This window comes from Physcomitrium patens, chromosome 22, assembly GCF_059467195.1.
Source record: "Physcomitrium patens ecotype Gransden chromosome 22, ASM5946719v1, whole genome shotgun sequence".
Taxonomy (NCBI): domain Eukaryota; kingdom Viridiplantae; phylum Streptophyta; class Bryopsida; order Funariales; family Funariaceae; genus Physcomitrium; species Physcomitrium patens.
The window spans coordinates 11,629,325-11,641,960 of NC_143431.1; the positions used below are offsets into that span (position 1 = coordinate 11,629,325).

At 40.0% G+C, this 12,636-nt stretch overlaps 2 protein-coding genes across 4 annotated transcripts; one reads left to right on the forward strand and one right to left on the reverse strand.

Moving 5' to 3' along the window:
• Window positions 1–2,499: 2,499 nt before the first annotated feature.
• LOC112275198 (putative xyloglucan 6-xylosyltransferase 5) lies at window positions 2,500–7,311 on the forward strand. 3 transcript variants are annotated; one of them, XR_012216477.2, is made up of 4 exons: window positions 2,530–4,829; window positions 5,572–6,417; window positions 6,676–6,857; window positions 7,018–7,311. XR_012216477.2 is itself a non-coding variant. In XM_024505333.3 (2 exons), exons 1-2 carry the CDS (start codon window positions 3,932–3,934, stop codon window positions 6,087–6,089), a joined length of 1,416 nt encoding a protein of 471 aa, XP_024361101.1. In that variant the 5' UTR covers window positions 2,500–3,931; the 3' UTR covers window positions 6,090–6,529. The 3 variants fall into 3 exon arrangements, 1 of the variants encoding a protein (XP_024361101.1); XR_012216476.2 differs by having other exon boundaries at window positions 6,676–7,311; XM_024505333.3 differs by lacking the exons at window positions 6,676–6,857; window positions 7,018–7,311 and having other exon boundaries at window positions 2,500–4,829; window positions 5,572–6,529.
• A 1,093-nt stretch (window positions 7,312–8,404) lies between these two features.
• LOC112275298 (endoglucanase 3) lies at window positions 8,405–11,751 on the reverse strand. Its single transcript, XM_024505544.3, has 8 exons — window positions 11,318–11,751; window positions 10,955–11,167; window positions 10,459–10,659; window positions 10,177–10,269; window positions 9,833–9,997; window positions 9,576–9,693; window positions 9,275–9,438; window positions 8,405–9,116 (listed from the first exon to the last, which is right to left on the reverse strand). The coding sequence occupies exons 1-8, from the start codon at window positions 11,549–11,551 to the stop codon at window positions 8,736–8,738; spliced, it is 1,569 nt and encodes a 522-aa protein (XP_024361312.1). The 5' UTR covers window positions 11,552–11,751; the 3' UTR covers window positions 8,405–8,735.
• Window positions 11,752–12,636: the final 885 nt, after the last annotated feature.

Below are 12,636 nucleotides of genomic sequence, written 5' to 3' on the forward strand. Positions count from 1 at the left end.
ATAGAATATTTATTAAAAAATTAACTATATATATATATAATCAAAATTCTAATATTTAGCATATCAATTTTATAAATAGATATAATTTTTTAATAAAAAATATTATTTGCATAAAAATTGAATTATTACTACTATATCAATAAATATAATATTTTTTTAGCTTTCATGGCTGAAAAAACTTCTATGGTTTTCTTTTAACTTGCAAATATACACATTGGCAAGTACTTAAAACTTTAATTTCAAATCAAACTACAAATCTATTTTCACTTAAATCATCTTGATCCACAACCCATCCAATAGTAATATAAGTAATATCTATAGTAAGAATTACTTGTCAATTATACTTATAATCAATTCATCTTAAAATTAAATGTGTCAATAATAAAACCTTTAGTCTTTGCATTGCTTTAATATGCTTCTTTTTTCATTTAAATCAACTTCTCTTATGTAATATTTTATATAATAGATTTGCTATATGAATTTAACAAAGAATCTATATACAATAAAATATACAAGTACCTAAAAACTTGCTACTTCTGTTGAAGAGGCACATGTATCCTTCATCCTTCTAATTACATCAAATTTACTTAGATTTTATTTTCTCCCATAAAATCTATAAAAATTTCCAACAATGACAACTTTTTGTACTTCAAATGTAGATTTTTCTTTCAAAAGTGTCAGATGAACTTCTTTAAGTTAAATTAAAATCTTTTTACAATCTTATATATAATCAACAACATACTTGCAACACCCCCTTTTATCTTAAGTCTTATCATTTTTTCTTTTTTTTACATCCCTTGATTGGAATATCATCTAAAAAAGGCATAGTTTTTTAGGAATGAAGTTATTTAATATATTGTTCATTCCATTCATCATATATATAACTGAATTAGTAAAAAATTAAAGAAGAATACAAACTTTGAGTAGTCCAAGTAGTGTTTTCATTATTGTTAAATCTCTATTCCCATGTACAAGATAAAATTGATTATAGCCCAAATATAAATCATCTATTGAATAAATTGTTCTTCCTACAAATACTTCAACAAATTTTACCTTCTTGTTTACTATTTTATATTTTGTCTTTATAATAACTTTTGATCCTTGAAAAAATTCAAATACAAAATAAACCTTTTTTAAATAAATTTTCACAACCTTATTAATATCTCTTAATCCAATAGATGTAATTAACTCTTAAAAATCTTCTAATCTATTTTTGTCATAAATACTAAAAATCCTCTCATTATCTTCTAATATCTCTAACTTATATAATCTTTTTTTGATATTATGCATTCTTTTCTTTTTTCTTCTTTTTAAAACTTTAACTTTCTTGTATATCATACTTCCATTTTAAAAAATAATAATAAATCTTGCATCAAAGGCACCTATATCTTGCAAAAGTACTTCCTCTTTTATACCTCTATAATCTTAGACATCAATTTTTTAATGGTATTTCTTCAAAATTCTTAAATTCTTCAATAATTCTTAGCAATGGTTTTTTTTTTTTTTTTTTTTTTTTTTTTAATCTAATTCAATTTTATTCATAATTAAGAGGCATAATTAGAAATTATATTATTTTTCTTTTATCTTCATTAGGTGTCCGTCCATGAGCTGAACCATCATCAAATACTTTTATTTCCATTTGTAATACCATAATATATGGTTGTTCTAAAATTATTGAATAGGATGTTGTATCTTGAACAAAAAAATGTCTCTTTGATGGTTCGTTAACACTAACGTTTCAATGTGAACTCTCAAAAACTCAACATCCATTCACATTGCTCACTCAATTTTTTGCGCTATTTTGTTTCAGCTCCGCCATACTCAACTCTGCTGCCATTAACAACAAGAAAACAAGGAAGAAAAACACAAAGAGCAACAAAACAATGCAGAAAATAAAAGGCACCACACAACAAGGCAAGAAAGCATGGCAATAAAATAGTTCAATAAAAACAAGGCAGCAAAACGATATGTAGCAGAGACCAACGGCGCAAAGTTATGCTGAAGCCGAAAACGAAACGCAACAAGCAGCAGCAGCAGCAATTTCTGACGCCGAATTTGATTCTGCAAACATCCCAAAATTAGCCATTCGAAGCACCACAACACAAGTTCCAGCAGCAGGCGGCAGGTTGTACTTCTCATTCATCATGCATTAAAAAAAAATAAAGTCAGGTTCAGAAAGTTGCGACGAACAGGGTCGAATTCCACGCAGTTGAGGCTTGGGTAACATTAGCTTAAGTTTCCTACGAAAGAGGAAGCGTGAGTCAACCCACAAGCCAGAGACCTATTCTCTAATGTGACCAAATATAGTGAACAGTTTGGTTGCAATAATGCGTGGTGCTCAGGAAGAGAATAGCAAAAAGAAAAATAGAAAAAAACGCAAAAGATCACATGCAAGTTTGCTTTACTTTACCCTTTCTCCTTCTCGTGCTGCTGATGCTGCGTGATATTCAATTTAAATGGGGGTTGTGGGGCTAGCTATAGTGTAGAGTGCGCTGTGTTGCGGCGCCAATCAGTCAGTCATTTTCGCACCCATGGGTGTCGAATCTTGTCTTGTCCCGGGTGGGTAACAACGAAAGGTAAGAGCCCCATTCCACCCTGACGGCCCCGGGTGAGAGAGAAAGCAGGCTCCCTCTGGATGAATTCAGTCTGCACCCAGCAAAGCACTGAAATCACGCAGCAACCAGATCCAGATCAACCACCACCCTCTCTCTCTCGCTTCAGATCCTCCTCGATCGTTTCCTGGAGCCCGCTGGCGCGCCTTCAGATTCATCCTTTAGCGCCCCCGCATACTCTGGCTATCGCGCACTTCCGCTTTCATTGTTTTTGAAAATTATTTTTGAACCTCGCAGCCCTATCACTGTCTCATCGTGCAGTGGCAACAGTTCGCGTTAATTTTGTTGCAGTGACGAGGATCCTTCCATCGTGGTCTTCCTTTCACCGCGTCCCTCTGAATTGATGGTGGTCGGCGGTGAATTTTAGGGGGTAGGATTTGGTGAGTTGGGTGCATTAGTGTGGTGCGGGAGCGATTTTCCGGGGAGGCGGTCTTGGAAAGGGCAATACATTGGAGGTATTCGAGCAGAATGTGAGTGTGTGTGTTTATGTTTTTTTAGTTGTGGAACGCTGATGCGGTGTGTCGCATGGGTATCTTCATCAGCGATTCTCTGTTGGTTTCTTTTTAAAGAAATGTATTGGGATTCGAGGCAGAGGTGAGGCTGTGGGTTTGATTCCCGCTTCGTTCATTGGATTTATAGCACTGTGGCTGGTGTTGGTTTATGAAGATATTGGAGTTCGGGCCGGAGATGATGCCGCGAACAGGGGGGTGTTGAGTGACTTTCTGATGGGTGCTTGCTAATCCGAATGCCTCAGCTGGTGCGGCTGAAGGTGGTCGTCTCGTCGAGTTATTCCCGCCTAGGCCCGCTTTAGGATTCTGTAGAGTTCCACGATTAGTTTCATGTGTTTGTGTTTTCTTGTTGAGCTGCGTTGCAGAATGTGGGTCGCCTCGAGTGGATTCAAAGCCAGTGATGGCAGGTGCGAATAATCACTATTTCTGCTTCACGATCCGAATGTGACTGGGAGTTTGTGTGCTCGTGTGAGAGCTGACGAGGTTAACGCTTGCTCCTATGTTCTGAAGGCGAGTTGCTGTTGGACATTGTTTTCGAACTGTGCGATTCACCGCCCGTTTTACATACTCTTTTGTTTGTTTCGCCACTCTGTCTCCTAGAGGTACTGGTGTTGTTGTAAGATCAGCCATAGTTAGGTAAGCTACCTGCATTGCCGTACCCTGCAAATTCGTTTCTATCGAAACGCGGAACCCGAGAAGTAGGTTACAGAACCTTACCGTGATGATTTAAGACCTCGTGACCATGGTTCGTGCGTGAGCTAATTTCGTATTTCGACAACGTCTTCGTTACGTAGAAGTTTAAACGGCAAGATGTTGCGTCCGTCAACAGAGGCAAAAACATTCTACAAAGTGTCACAAGCAGGTGAAATGAAGGCGAAGAACTTTTTGAGCTCGCAGAAGGGCCGCAGACTGGTGAAGGCAGTGAATTCTCTTAAGATCACTGTTCTGTGTGGGTTTATCACTATTCTAGTGCTTCGCGGTACATTGGGGCCTGGTGGGCTCTTTGGGGGCAGCGCTGCCCCACATTCGGTTGATTTGAGAGAGCAGATTATAAAAGCACAGAGGGCAAAGGTCTTAGCTCAGGTTGAGGATGCCGTTCCTGATAATGCCACTGCTAGCAAGTTCGTTGAAGAGGAGAAATGGGATCCCAGTACGCCTTACACTCTGGGCCCGAAAATCACCGACTGGGACTCCCAACGTGAAAAGTGGAACACTCTGAATCCTGGCATGAATAAGACTCTGAGTGGGAGACCAAAGACGTTGCTCGTGTCGGGTTCCCAGCCTAGTCCTTGCGCTAATCCGATGGGCGACTTCTACCATCTGAAGTTTCTGAAGAACAGGATTGATTACGCTCGCCTTCACGGCCTCGAATTTTTCTACAACATGGCGACTTTCGAGAAGGAAATGAGCTCGTTTTGGGCCAAGCTTCCACTTCTGAGAAAGATGATGCTTAACCACCCCGACGTCGAGTGGATATGGTGGATGGACAGCGATGCTATCTTTACGGACATGACCTTCGAGATGCCCATGGAGAAGTATGGGAAGAACAACTTGATCGTGCACGGGTTTCATAATCTTCTATTCGAACAGCATAGTTGGATAGGTCTCAATACGGGAAGTTTCCTCATTCGAAACTGTCAGTGGTCATTAGATTTGCTCGACGCATTGGCTCCCTTTGGCCCAGAAGGTGAAACTAGGGTTAAAGCAGGTACACTCTTCCTTCAATAACTCTTCCGTTTTTGTGGATTGTATTGCAGGATGGCATTTGGGTCTACAGGTACATAGTTGATCTCTCCGGATTGTTGGGATGGTGATAATCGTCTGATCTGGGTTGCAGTTAGTTACTTGGCACTGATCCCTGTTCTTCGCATTCCGATTCTATTGTGGTGTTAGGTGAAGTTCGGTGGTATAGTTTGGGTCTTATATTGTCAAAATCTCTTTTGCCTGAAAACAATCGTTCCCATGCTTGCTGCCTTTGGGAAATGTACTCGAGTCTCGGATTGCTATCTCGCATCGGCAGTGATGGTTAGAAGCGACCACCGCTGGAGTTTGTTATTAGTGACCTGTGCGTGATCCTGTGTCTCGCTATTTGACAACTCAAGCATTCTGTTTAATATTACTTAATGAAGAACAGATGATGTCTGAAGTATACTGATGCTTGTCCTAGCTACTAGAAATGATGTGGTGGGAACCATGGCGCCTCTGTTTTGCATCTTCAGCTGAAATAGAGAACCTGCTACGTGAACCTATTGTGCGATGTGACGGATTTTAGTTCATAATTCATACTCGGGCTTCTAGGATCAAAGAATAGTTTCGGGAATGGTTTACGTTGAGTCTTTCCTCGTTAAGTTCTCGATATATTGTACTTGAAATGAAGGGACTCACAACTAAATTTGAGATGAATATATGGGTGTCACGCATCTAACATTTACTTGTGCGAAAATTTGCAGGCGAATTATTTACTGATAAGCTTGTTAATCGACCGGTTTTTGAAGCGGATGACCAGTCTGCGCTAGTTTATATCATACTGTATGGCGATCCTAAGTGGAAGGCAAATACGTATGTTGAGTGGGAATTTTTCTTGCATGGATACTGGAAGTTCGTAGTTTACAACTACGAGAAAATGATGGCCAAGGACCACCCAGGGTACGGAGATGAGAGGTGGCCTTTTGTGACTCACTTCGTGGGGTGCAAACCTTGCAAATTAGGAGCTAATGTGGAGAATGACGAATGTTTCAAGCAGATGGAGCGTGCCTTCAATTTCGCAGATAACCAGGTGCTCGAGAAATATGGTTATTCTCACGCGGCTCTTGGTTCGTTCAAGACGCGAAAAATTCGTAGAGACTCTACTGATCCACTGGGCTTAGAGAACATCTCGAAGAAAGAGACCGACCATACCACAGCCGAACCCAGGTTGCTGCAACAATCTGCACAGGGAGAGAACTTCGACTCCTCAATCATGAAGTAGGAAGCAACTTACTACTCGGCAGCGGATGTAAAATCTTGTCAGTACTTGGACCTGTTCGCATGAATTTTCCCTTCAGGATGCTGTCACCCCGAGCCGAGATTCTGAAAGTAAAATAGCGGAGGTTATGGGTCCCTAAAAACCTCAGCGGCTTATTTTTTTCAACGATTCAAGCTCACACTTCAGATCTCCATGCGCTCGCTGGAGGGGTTCCCGTTTCAGTTTACTACACTTCTGACAAATCAGTTCCAAATACGAAGACTATGTTGCGAACTGCATTTATCATGATGTTGGAAATAGGGCGGTGTGTGACTTGGGTTGCGAAATCAAGGTCATTGCCACACCTCGATGGTCATCTGGATGCCAGTTGCGGTTTGAGCCCTTGTACCGTAGAACATTAGTCTTTTTCAACCTTAATCCAAACGGATACGATTTCGATAAAATTGATCATGTTCGTCCCCTTTCAATCTGGACACTGAATGCTCTGCTAATTTATCCTTCATTTCTTACATTTGTTGAACGAATACGTATCACGCAGTTTACAGTTGATAAATTGTCTCCAAGTCGTGATCCGTCTGTCACCACACAGGTTTATCTCAGGGATTCCAGGGAACAGTACAACTTCTGAGGCAATTTCTTCAGCCAGCTTTTGCAGAGGAGATTGAAACTGATTAAACTCTGAATAATAACTGTACGATGGTCCGTTCGAACTTCGGACTTTCTCCTGTACGCGCTGCCTTGAATGCTTGGCGGCGAATCCCAAGTTTACGGGTAGATTTCTTCATCCTCTTTGTTTGGATTGCATGCACAAAATGGGATCAACTTGTGTTTTGTTCAGCAAGCTTCTCGTGTGAGGGTTTTATAAGGCAATTAAAGTTGTATTTTAACAACTAACCACTGATGATACTTTTATGCTTGAAATTGCAAGAAGATGTATACACAGAAAGGTTAAGGACATTGGAATTTGTTCAAGACATGATTTGATGCTTCGACATGACAGTTAGGAAGTAATAGAGATGTAGGAAGTACAAGCAAAATAAAATTGAACAACTTTAACAAGCTAAATATTGTATAAGGATTGGTTGTTGCAATCTTATGCAAACTAAAACAGTTGATTAGAAGAGATATTTTTTGTAGAGTATGAATACATTTTTAACTCTGAAATGTTCTGGTTTAAAACTTTAAAATATGTAATGTTATTCCTGATAAGTTTTTGTTACAAAGATGAACCATGAGTTTTGTAGCAAAGAATTTTTCGAAAGTGATAATTTTTAAAGAAGAGAATCATGTGCTGATAGGAACCAATACACAACTATTAGAATCTTCAATATCTTGTCAAATTACACAATTTGCATTGCTGCCAAGTTCACTGAATTTATTCATTATCTAAATTTTCATTGCATAATACCCCAAATATACCCATAAAAATACTGAATGATTTTTTATGACCATTGTATTGGACATGAAATTTGGTCAGAAAAACTGCTTAAGTAGCCACATTTGAAACCTTGATTAGAATAGTTTTACTTGTTAAAAATGTTGAATGATAAATTATATGATAAGTGGGCAGAAATTTGAATAATGTTTTTAGAATAAAATTAATATGAATGAAGGGAATATTAAGACTGCGTTTAGTACGTTTAATTCATGTTTTAAAATGATTGTCTATTTCACCTACGAATTTTTCAAAAATTAAATTTTTTTTGACATGGTTATCATCTTTATCCTCATATAATTTGTGGACTGTGTTTCTTAATTTTCTTTAAACTGTTGCTAAAAATGTTAATTTTTGAAAGCTTTCTTTTGATAAAAACATTTAATGAATTTTTAAGGTAGAATTAAAAAAATAGTTAGTGTGATTTTTCTTCGAAATATTATACAAAACAAAGAAATAATTGATACTTTAACATCAAATAAATATTCTATTAAATTATATAAGTTTTTATAATTTTTTCTTTATCTTCCAAGGTAGAGGTGCTCGAAGTGGATATTGAAAAATAAGTTATTCAGTTTGAAAGAAGTGTGGCTACAAGATTTTCTACAATTTATCAATATATCAACTTTTCATGAAGATGCCTATTGTTTTCACATTTAATATATATTTATATATATATATATATATATATAATTTTTTTTGTTCCTTCATTTTTCCCCAATGAAACGCATGCTTACCAACTCCACCTTACTTCAACAGAAAAAAAGCGCTTAGCAACATCACTAAATCAATCTATTTCGCAAAAGATTGCACATGTCTTGTTGAAACCAGTTCTCTGAGCAGTGTGATGTTCAGCATGAACAGGATCAGGAGTAGGTGCAAATTGTTCGCATAAAAAATTACTTTTATAATGCCGCAATATTATAAAATCAGAGTAAGGAATATAAAAATCTCAACTTAGGTACCACTAACTACTGCAAGGCTAGTTGAGAAACACTTCCTCGGAGCGTTCACAAACCGAGAAACTAGCGAGAATGAAACGTATTTATATATATATATATATATATATATATAAGCGAGAGAGATACGAGGTTGCTGTTTTTATTGTGTGATTTGATGCTATTAGTCAAGCCAACTTGACTGTTTTTTTAATTTCGAGATCAGATCCATCACAGCGAAGTGAAACCAGTGTTGAGGAATGTTTGCATGGGATCCTAGAAGCGTTGAAGGGCAATCGGCAGTTGGGCAGAGGCTGTTGTGGTGGTGGTGGAAGTGCGATTGGTTGCAAGAACAGCTAAGATTCCAACAATGGGTGCATTGATGTAAGTTGTGGGCTCCAGCGCGGCGTAGTTGCTTCTGACGTCGTTGAAGTTGTCGTTCTTGTCTGGACCGCCAACGATTGCGCCCATGGCCAAGTTGGGGTTGGGGTTTTTGCTGCTGTAATAAGTGAAACCTTGGCCGCATCCAATTTTCTGTGATAGAGCCGATGTGGAGGGCAACGACGACGCCCGGTGGTGAGGTTGTGTTGGATATTTGCTTCCGAAACCCACCATGTAGGACATCTTTTTGGGGTTGTTTCCGAGGATGTAATCTACCTGATAATACAACAACAACAACACAGTGACGACCACCCATGGTTGTATTTAGATGTTTGACAATGACTGAATATTGTTTCTTTTAATTCTGGAGCACAATCAGGTGAAGAGATTTTTGAGGGGTTGTTTGGTTGCGAAGGATGGTGTTGAACTCTAACCTGGTTTTGTGCAACTGTGGTGAGTTGGGCGGGTGTGATCTGGCTGCCTCCGCATTGGATAGTTTTTTTTGCCGTTGCAAGGGATCTAGCGTAGTTTGTGAGTAGGAATGCGGCCGTTGTCACAGCCTGCATGTTGGAGCCGTCGGTCTGGTACAGCAGGCCCCCTGAACATGCCACAGAAACTCGGTGAAATTTTTTCAAGCACATTTCAGACCCACTCTAGTGCTCTCTGCACACACACACACACACACAGCAGAGTCTTCACTAATTTCATCAAACTGCAATAACAAAAGTCTCGTGCCTGGAGTGTAAGTCGTCGTCGACGCCGGACTAATTGACGAGGGCAATACTTGACAGATGTAGCCATCGGCGCGGTCTTTATAGCCTTGCTGGAGACCTTGTGTTCCCGTAAGAATTTCCTGCACAAGTTGCAAAAACCCTTCAGTGGAGTACTTCATCCACAGTAATGGCAGATTTGAGAAAAAATTGTCTCAGTATTGTGCCGCAGTAAACGATCCCAAACAATAGTGCAACAAATCAAGATGGCAATTTCCTCACCTGAGCGACAAGTAACTGCGCTCCTGCATACTTGTTATCCCAGTTGAACGCATTCACTGTCACGGTCGCACCCCCCAAGGAGTTTGCATTTGTGATGAGATATTGAAGGTAGAGGTCTAGGCGGGTTGCCTTGTACAGCCAAGCCGCTCCCCACACAAGCTCATCCTGAATCAAAGTCACGAAAACCGTTTAAAAGAAAGAAAGAAAAAAAAAAACAAGAAATAACTCTCGCGAATTGAGTGGATCAAACGATCAGGTGCAGAACTTAGAATAAAAATGGGGATGATGTGCACACAATGAGGCAAACCCAGAGGCGATCATTGAGTGTCGATGTGTGAGCTTACCTTGTATCCAGAGTAGGAGCAATAGAAGGGGCAAACAGCTCCAGCGAGACTGTCACTATATTTGCCTCTGTAATTGTCAGCAAAGTTGAAGATCTGCCAAAAGTTCAGCCATCTCCACCTCAATAAACCTCCAAGCTCAACAAGTTTGCCCTTAGAGCAGCTTTAGAGAAACTTTTAGCAAGGTGGACTACTTCACACTAATCGAGGCTACTTTTGATATATGACACTGAAGCATTGAATCTCTGAAGATGGCCCTCAGTTCAGAGCATCCGAAAAACTCACCCGCCTTGCGCTAAGAATGAGTGTGTTGGAATAGGCGACGTCTGCACGACGGAAAGCCATGGACGCTGCGGCAAACGCAGCAGCAGTCTCAGCTGCTACATCAGATCCCGGATTGTCGGAATCGATCTTGTAGGCCGTTCGCGGTGTGTCCATGTCTTCGGGTCTCTCCCAGCATTGGTGATCGGCATTCGGTTCACCGACCTGGCTCAAGACACACACACACACACACACACCATCGATGTTGTTGATTATGTATGGTATTCCAATCCTCACATCACAAGATTGTTTTATGACTCACCTTTCATCCTGCACCCATTCGGATATTCATACCTGCACAATCCTACCTCCATTCTCTTGTGTTCAACTTGTACACTAGCTTCGGATCCATGAAAATGTCGCAACATTGGTAAAACTAGTTGGATACGTGAAGAATTATCAAGCCAGTTATTATGAACCGAGTTAGATATGTGTGAGGTTTAACTGGTAGGAGAATGACCTGCACCCAGAGTTCTTCAGAATCAGAGTAGCACCGCAGCAAATAGTCTGTTCCCCAGCGGATGTTGTTCAAAAGATTTTGAAGCTGTCCAGTGTATTGCAAGTTGTCGCCGAACTCCACCACATTCCAGGCCAGAAGAGTAATAGAGAAAGCCATGGGCAGCCCGAACTTGACATTATCGCCAGCATCGTAATAACCACCCGTGAGATTCATCTGCACATGCCATCTTCCTATCAACTCAACTTCAACCTCAAATTACAGTAACATAAAAACTCCATTCAGTTAAAAAAAAAAGCTGTTGAAAAACACCTTTACTCTCAAATAAAATCCCTATGGATCTCAGACTCGTCATGAAATGCTTACCTTCTCGGCTTTTCCATCGTCCAGAGCAGAGTCTGCTCTCCATTTGATGCGCTGCCAGGGAGGAAGCTTTCCGGAGCGCTGAACATCGTAGAAGAGGAGGGACTTGTCCAGAGCACTGGCATACTCCGCGCTGTTGAATGCAACAGCGATTGCCACCAAGTTGGCCCATGACACAGCTGTCACAACGGCGAGGATGTTCCTCTTCAATGATCTGGACGAGCCATTTCGCTCCATGACCTTTGATGTGCACCCAAACGCTGAAAGTGTCTTCGGACTACTGCCTTAACTGTTGCACTCCTTTAGTTGTTTCGGGAAAGGCTTGCAGAGCGGCAATGTGGAAAGATGGAATGTGAGAGAAGAAGCTGAGGCATGTGTTTCTTTTCATGGAGAACTGGGATTTGCAGCACCCGCTAACATTCTAGCCTTATAAGTATGCAAGGAAGTGATCAAAATTTGACCTACTTGACGTCATTTTTTATTACACGTCTCCTTGTTTTTCTGTTTTGTCATTTACAATTTGAAGTTTGGTCTCACGGTTTTCTCAGGAAGTCGATGTCGTAAGATTGGATGCGAAGTACTCATTTTTTTTATTATTATTATTATTAATATGAGGTCTTGATTGGAGTTGCTTAGAAGAAAACGTCGTCGTCGGTGGTTAGAAAAATGGGAGGACTTCACCGCAAATTTTACATTGTGTTAGATGAAATTGAAAACCTATACCAAGTTCAGGTCAAGTTGCATCGAACTGCATTGGATTCAGTGTTGCATTGTTACAGTCTCGCACACTCGAACTGCAATTGCTACATCGATTACTTATAAACCTACATCTAGTATGTGCATCACATAGGTAAGAGCCAGCTCAGGAAGAAAAAAAGAATAAAAAATAAAAATGAAAACTCTGATGTAATGAAGATGAAAATTTGAAGGGTTATATAAAACAGAACAGGATTCACTTAGTGGAACATGGAGGTGGGGTCAAAAGATTTTAGATTTTTGTAGGAAATTCTGTACGCTACGTCAACTACATTGTACTTCGGCTTCAGATGTGCACGTGAATTATACTAAGACTTTCCAGCTCGGCAACAGAAAAACACACACACACACTTGTGCTCATTGGGAAATAGCTCCAGTGTTGTAATCTCACAAAGTCGCAAATCAAGTGCCGTGACGCATTGAAAGGCAACCTTGAAGAACCCAGACGTTTTGGTTGAGATTTGACTTCTCAGAAAGCAGCTCTTTGAGGCGCAGATACGCTCCGCAGAATTCACCACCGTCACCTCCAAATTGGTTTTGACTTGCGCCATTGCCCCCACAGATTA